General features: G+C 39.8%; 1 protein-coding gene across 1 annotated transcript; it reads right to left on the minus strand.

Moving 5' to 3' along the window:
- Positions 1-351: 351 nt before the first annotated feature.
- On the minus strand, positions 352-816 carry LOC131614018 (uncharacterized). The gene has a single exon (XM_058885648.1). The coding sequence runs from the start codon at positions 814-816 to the stop codon at positions 352-354; it is 465 nt and encodes a 154-aa protein (XP_058741631.1).
- Positions 817-7,605: the final 6,789 nt, after the last annotated feature.

The raw sequence follows: 7,605 nt of genomic DNA on the forward strand, positions 1-7,605 counted from the left end.
AATGTTCTGCTTGTTAAAAGGAAGGGTGCTGAGGGGCAACACGGGCCGTGTTGCTGCACACGGGCGCCCGTGTTGCTGGTGCTGTAGCTTCAATTCCACTTTTTTTTCTGCGTTCTCACACAACACGGGCCGTGTCTCTGCACACGGGCACCCGTGTTGATTATTTTCTATGCACCAAAAGCGAATAATCTTCGTGCTTTTTGACTTGAGTTGCACCTACCGATCCAAACTTGACCACCTAAAATAACACAAAATAGAACAACATAAAAGAAAAAACGTTAGAAAAAACGAGCGTGGGTTGCCTCCCACGAAGCGCTTCGTTTAACGTCGCATGGCTCGACGGTCTACACCTCATCCGGTGAGACACAAATGATCGATCACTCCTGCTCCTACTCCAGTATAGTAGGGCTTCAACCGTTGTCCATTCACCTTGAATACATCTCCATTGTTTGGATTTTTAATTTCCACCGCACCATGAGGGAATACCGTTTGTACCACAAACGGACCAGACCACCGGGATTTCAATTTCCCAGGAAAAACTTTAAGCTTGGAGTTGAATAGAAGCACTAACTGGCCTTCCCATAATACTTTCTGTTTTATTCTTTGATCATGCCATTTTCGGGTCCGCTCTTTATAGACTTTAGCATTCTCATAGGCTTGATCACGGAATTCTTCTAGCTCGTGGAGTTGAAGAATCCGTAACTCACGTGCTTTTGCCAGATCATAGTTCAAGTATTTGGTAGCCCAAAATGCTTTGTGCTCAAGTTCAAGAGGGAGATGACACGCCTTACCATAAACTAGTTGATACGGGGACATACCAATGGGGGTTTTGAATGTTGTTCTGTACGCCCATAGTGCATCTTCAAGTTTCAAAGACCAATCCTTTCTCGAAGCACTAACAGTCTTTTCGAGAATTTGCTTGATTTGCCTGTTCGAAACCTCCACCTGACCACTGGTCTAAGGATGGTATGCAGTGGCAATCTCGTGCTTCACATTGTACATTTTCAACAGATTCTCCATCAACTTGTTTAAGAAATGGGTGCCTTCATCGCTTATGAGTTCTCTGGGAACCCCAAATCTTGAGAAAATATTGGTTTTGAGGAAATTTACTACCACCCTCGCATCATTTGTGGGTAGAGCTACTGCTTCAACCCACTTGGAGACGTAGTCAACAGCTACAATGATGTAGTTCTTTCCAAAAGATGGTGGAAAAGGTCCCATGAAATCGATCCCCCACACATCGAACAATTCCACTTCAAGTATACCCTTCTGCGGCATCTGGTTTCTTTTTGAGATGTTCCCTGTTCTTTGACACCTGTCACATTCTTTCACAATGCCTTGAGCGTCTTTGAATAGTGTGGGCCAATACAAACCAGATTGTAGGACCTTTGCAGCCGTTCTATCACCACTGAAATGTCCTCCATATTCGGAGTCATGGCATGCTTTTAGCACATCCCTTTGTTCCTCCTTGGGTATACATCTCCTGATCAAGCCATCGAGTCCCTTCTTGTATAGGAATGGATCATCCCACGAGTAGAACCTGCAATCATGTAAAAACTTTTTATTTCGGTTATAGTCAAAATCGTCAGGTATAATACCACCTACCAAGTAGTTCGCATAGTCGGCGAACCAAGGCACACCAATAACAGCGAGGATATGTTCATCAGCGAACTCGTCCTTTATTGGGCGCATATCTTCTGTTTCTTCAATAGGTGACATTCGAGACAAGTGGTCGGCCACAGTATTTTCAGACCCTTTCTTGTCATGAATCTCCACATCAAACTCCTGAAGGAGCAAGATCCATCTTAGCAACCTTGGTTTAGAGTCCTGTTTAGCAAAAAGATACTTCAATGCAGCATGGTCAGTATAAACAATGACTCTAGAACCCAACAGATATCGCCTGAACTTATCAAAGGCATAAACAACCGCTAGCAACTCCTTCTCAGTAGTTGCATAGTTCATCTGTGCAGGGTTCAGCACATGACTTGCATAGTAAATAACATGTAATAACTTTTCTCTACACTGTCCTAGAACCGCCCCTACTGCAATGTCACTTGCATCACACATGATCTCAAAAGGTAGAGACCAATCCGGGGCTACAACAATTGGTGCCGACACTAATTTTTGCTTTATAGTATCAAATGCTATGGCACACTCTTTATCGAAAACAAAAGCTTTGTCTTTAACTAACAGTGTAGTTAATGGTTTTGCAATTTTGGAGAAATCCCTTATGAACCTACGGTAAAAACCCGCATGCCCTAAGAAACTTCTAATACCTTTTTCGTTCATGGGAGGAGGCAATTTCGCTATTACTTCTATCTTCTCTTAGTCAACTTCTATTCCTTTATGAGAAATTTTGTGACCCAAAACTATACCTTCACGTACCATGAAATGGCACTTCTCCCAGTTGAGGATTAAGTTAGTCTGTTGGCATCTTTCTAGAACAAGAGCAAGGTTAGTTAAACAATTATCAAAAGACTTACCAAAAACCGAGAAATCATCCATGAATACTTCCATATGTTTCTCAAGCATATCTGCAAAAATAGATTGCATGCATCTCTGAAATGTGGCCGGGGCATTACATAACCCGAATGGCATTCTTCTGTAGGCAAAAATACCAAAAGGGAATGTAAATGCGGTCTTCTCTTGGTCTTCTGGTGCAACAGCTATCTGATTATACCCCGAGTATCCATCGAGGAAACAATAATAGTCATGACCCGCTAACCTTTCTAACATTTGGTCGATGAAAGGCAACGGGAAGTGATCTTTTCTGGTTGCCAAATTTAGTCTTCGGTAATCTATACAGACTCTCCACCCTGTAACTGTTCTTGTGGGAATCAACTCATTCTTTTCATTCTTAATTACCGTAGTTCCACCTTTTTTAGGCACCACATGAACTGGACTCACCCATGAACTGTCAGATATTGGACAACTGGTTTGTGATCATCTTCCATTAAGATTTTGTGCATGCAAAGTGTTGGACTTATTCCTTTCAAATCTTTAATTGACCATCCAAGAGCACTTTTATGCTTTTTAAGGACTTTGACAAGCTTATCTTCTTGGAGGAATTAAAGATGAGAACTTATGATAGCCAGACACTTATTTTCAGTGTCTAAGAAGACGTATTTGAGGTTCTCCGGTAATTGCTTTAGTTCAGCCCCCTTCTTTGGTTCATCGTTACTTCCTTCCACTAACGGTTGCCTTAGATCCTCCCATCGGTTGTGGCGAGAATTTTTGACAAATGATGTTTCCATCATGGCTAAAACTTCACTGTCTTTTTCATCAATTACCTCCTCCTCTTTGAAGATTGATAGACTCAAAACTCTCTCCAAGGGTAACTTCTGTGTTGTCAAAGAGTTTTCTTCATCACAAACCGTGTTGCTCCACACGGGTGCCCGTGTTGAGCTCTAAACTTGGCTTTTTCCGGCTTCTTTTATCCGCTCGTGCGCGCCACAAGTTCCTATCTTTCCCGTGCATCAACCTAGCCAACAAAACTAACAACCAGCGCATAAAAAGATACTTTTGTAATACTCAAAATGCATTAAAATGCAACTAAGTCACACATACGAAAACACGAAAACTTACTTTAAAACATATGCAAATGCCACTTAGTATTACCAAGATCACGAATTTTTGTCGGAAAAAGGTGTGAAAACTTACTAGAAATGGTGACCGATCATCTCTCATTATTATCCACCATATCTTTCTTCTTCCTTCTTTCATCTCTCTCTCAAAAACCCTTAAACTCCATTAAAACTCTTCACAAACCTTCATCTATCTCTCTCACAAATCATTATCTCCACACATCACCTTCACAAAAAGTGTCCCAAATCTTGTGCTCTTCTCGTCTACGGTCACCGTTTTCCCTAACCCCAATTTTCAAGTTTTAATTTTTTGTAGGTTGCCCAAAATGCCCCTGAAGCGTAGTGCAAAAGGAAAGCAACCGATCGGCGAACCATCAAGGTCACGCACCAGGCGCAGTAATGCTGCAATAGAGGGAACGAATGTTCATAACATCTCCTTCAAACAACCGGAACACGAAGTTCGGTACTCTCGCCACATCCGCCGGAAGATAATTCTGAACAGGTATCTCTGTGCTAGAACTTTAGCTGATTTGGGTCTCGCTGAGGAAGTCTATAGACTGCTTAATAAGTTAGGGTTGCTAGATTTTATGCGGAACGACACACCCACTTATGAGCGGATTACCATTGAGTTTCTAGGTATTGTTGAGTACGTAGTACATACAGAATGGGAGGGTGTTTTTCCTATGTGCACAGGTGCTCTAATGTTCAACCTCTTCAACGAGGAGTATTGTTTGATCTCAGAGGAATTGGCTGCTGTCCTCAATATACCCGTGGAGGGGCCAGGAGGTTTTCCCCGGACATTCAGTCCAATCAGGTTTTGAAAAGATATCACTGGACTGCAAGAATACGAAGCTAAGGGAGCTAAAGCAACTCATATTCACAATCCATGCTTCAGGTATATCCAGAAATGTCTTGCTTATTCTATGTTTAGTAGGGGTGATAGTACGGGCCTTATATCCCAAGCGGAACTTTTTCTAATGTATGCGATGACCGAAGGGAGTCCGGTCAATGTCGCTGCATCTGTGGCAGCCCATTTGAGAAAAGTAGGTAAATCTGTGTCTGGTGATATTTCTGTTGGAGGAATAATCACTCAAATTGCCAAGTTTGTAGGCTGTGATCCAGTGGTTCATCAGGATAACCAAGTTGCAGGTATGACTAAACTTGATATGCATGCTCTTATTAGTCAAGTCATGATTGAAAAATAGGGAAATCAAGATGGGTACAAGGTGGCAAAAGAAGTGATCATGCACCTCCCAAATCCGAAAAAAATCTCCACAATTGATCGTGAGAACTGGCTCTATGATATTTTCGGATCAGACTTTCATTTTGTACCAGGAGAGGAAAATCAAAGGGAAGGCAAGAACATACATTTTAACATGGGTGAGTCATCGCAAGGTGGTACACATGGTCCTTCACACACTTCGGAAGATTGGAGCTGGTTACAAGGAGAAGTTGCGGAGCTCAGGGCTGAACAAACCCGCCAAGGAAATGAGCTATTCCGCCAAGGCACCGAGCAAACCCGGCAAGGTGAAATGCTAACAAGCATGCACCACATGATGCAACAATTAATGTTGCAACTCCCCCATCGTCCTCCATAATGACGTGCTCTGTAAGTTCTCTCTCACAAGTACGAAAACATTGGGGACAATGTTTAGTGCAAGTGGGGGAGGAATTTTACTTTACTGTTTTTTTTAGTTTGTTTTTGTTTAGATTATGTTTTATTTTAAGTGTGTTTTCTTATATGTTATGTGGTAGTTTTCAAGTTCTGTCCAAAAGTGTTACAGGTTGAAGGTTGTTGCTGAGGGCATGATTAAATTGGTAGTGAGTGGGTGAACGATACAACTCAAACTTAACTCCTCGAGGCACTTTGGAAGGGGACATAGCCGAAAATGTCAGACGCAACTTGAAGAACTGGTCTTAGAAGGTAAGTGGTGATATCGAGCCAGAAAGGAAAGTCACATGACATAAAGGGTGTGTTGAAGCTGCAAACTTAGCCTACATGGTGAGGAACATAAAAAGCCAAACACGTGTGAAGATCATCATGAGAGTGAAATCAGGTATGACATTATCGCTCTAATTTTGCGTTTGTCCTACCGACACAGTACGAATATGAAATCACACACTGAGGCACTTGTTTGTTCTCCCCTTAGCCTTTCCGTCCTTCATTTATTTGTGTTTTATCCCTCGTTAAACCCGTTGAGCCATTCCCCCTTGTTTGTTTCAACCCATGCATGTCACCCTTAACCATAATTCTATCATCTTTGTTTGGCACTTGTGTAATTATTGTTTCTTCTAAATTTGTGTGAAATTGTAAGTTTGGGGTGGTGCTTAAGAAAATAAAGGGCAAGCGTGAATTGAAAAAAAAAAAAAAGAGAAAAGAAAACTGTGTAAAGCACAAGAAAAAAAATAAAGACAAAAAGAAAAAAATAATATATAGTTTGAAACACTTGCCTAAAAAAGATTTGAAAGACTCGAACGATGTTGATTACCCGGTAATTAGGTAAAAAGGAGAGTCTAAGAAGAAACCCCTCACAAAAACTTGAACACAAAGACAAGAAGAATAACATAAGTGCTAGTTCACAAACCATTTGCATATCAATTCCTCCTTTATCCTTCTTTCTACCTCAGCCCCGTTACAACCTAAAAAAGTCCTCAAAAGTGTGTGAATTCTTTTTGTGTAGTGAAAGTAGGATGTATGCAAAGTCAAGGGTTGATATTGCATATCGTGATGTTGAGCGAAAAGCACTCTAACCCCGAGAGACAATGTGAGAAGTGTGAAAAGTTTACAGGTGAAATACACTCTGATGTGAAGTGTGATGGACAACAAGGTTCAATAAGCCTAAAAGCTTAATCAAGAAAGGGAAGTGTCATACCCCAAAAGTTACCCATTCTATTTCTCTTAATTCAAACTCATATTAAAGTTCAAGGCTCAAAGACACCTCCTCCTAAACAATGGTTCAAGGAATTAGGATTTTGACTTCTCTGAAGAAAATGAATAAATCAAAGGCTCCAATTCATTTCATATGGCTTATGATGTTTCAAACTACCTCCATGACAAAATTCAGGTTTTAATTCCAAAGATTGATCACTCAATTACTCAGAAAGTCAACAATCGATTAGTTTGACCTAAAAGTCAACTGTGGTCAAAATACAGTCAAAACTCCTGATTTTTTGTCAACAACCTTATTTTGAAGTATAATTCACCATTTGATCAATGATTGATCATGGTTCATCAAGAAAGATCAGAAATCAACAAATTCAAAAGTTTCTAAATTAGGGTTTTCTTCGGAGAAAGTCAATTGAACTTTGACCAGCCATAACTTCCACATGGCACATCAGAAATTTCCCATCCAAAGCTAATTTTGAAGGAAATTGAATTCTCTACAATTTTGTCTATCACAAGCCAAGTCCAAAAATGCTTCATTTAAGAGATATGACTCAAAACATTATAGGTCCTTTTGAAAGTCAACCAAAAGTCATCTTTTTCAAAAGAGCATACAAGGAGCATGGAAAATTATTTTGACATGAGACCAAAAACATGGTTAGAGGACTCTTCAAGGTTTCTAAAAAGTCCAAGAACTTGAAAAAATGTTGAAATATGAGGAAATGGCAAGGTGCACAAGTTCACCTATTTTCAAGGGCATGTATGAAGAGAAAAGGTCCAAAACTCCAAATATTTTCAAATGGGCCTATATTCTTTTTATCCAATCTTTATCTTAAGCCCATGCACGTCCCAAAAAGTATCTTTCTATTTTTATTTATTTTTATTAATTATTTTATGGTTTTTATCATAATTTAATTATATAAAATAATAAATTAAATGGAAGATATAATTTTGCTTTGATTCTAAGGCAAATATCAATCAAATATCCTCATCAAATCATCCAAATTTCGTTCACATGGCTTGAGGTGCAAGAAAGATCAATCAAGGCCAAATTTGGAAACATTAAAAATCAATTTCCAATCAATTTGCCAAAGATTGTTTCAAAGAGATTTGATTTGTTATTGTTACCCTAATACA

This window comes from Vicia villosa, linkage group LG6 (genome assembly GCF_029867415.1).
Source record: "Vicia villosa cultivar HV-30 ecotype Madison, WI linkage group LG6, Vvil1.0, whole genome shotgun sequence".
In the NCBI taxonomy this organism is placed as follows: domain Eukaryota; kingdom Viridiplantae; phylum Streptophyta; class Magnoliopsida; order Fabales; family Fabaceae; genus Vicia; species Vicia villosa.

Bases quoted from the DNA above. Each gene is read 5' to 3' on its own strand.
- LOC131614018 (XM_058885648.1), bottom strand. From the start codon at position 816: ATGTCCCCGTATCAACTAGTTTATGGTAAGGCGTGTCATCTCCCTCTT.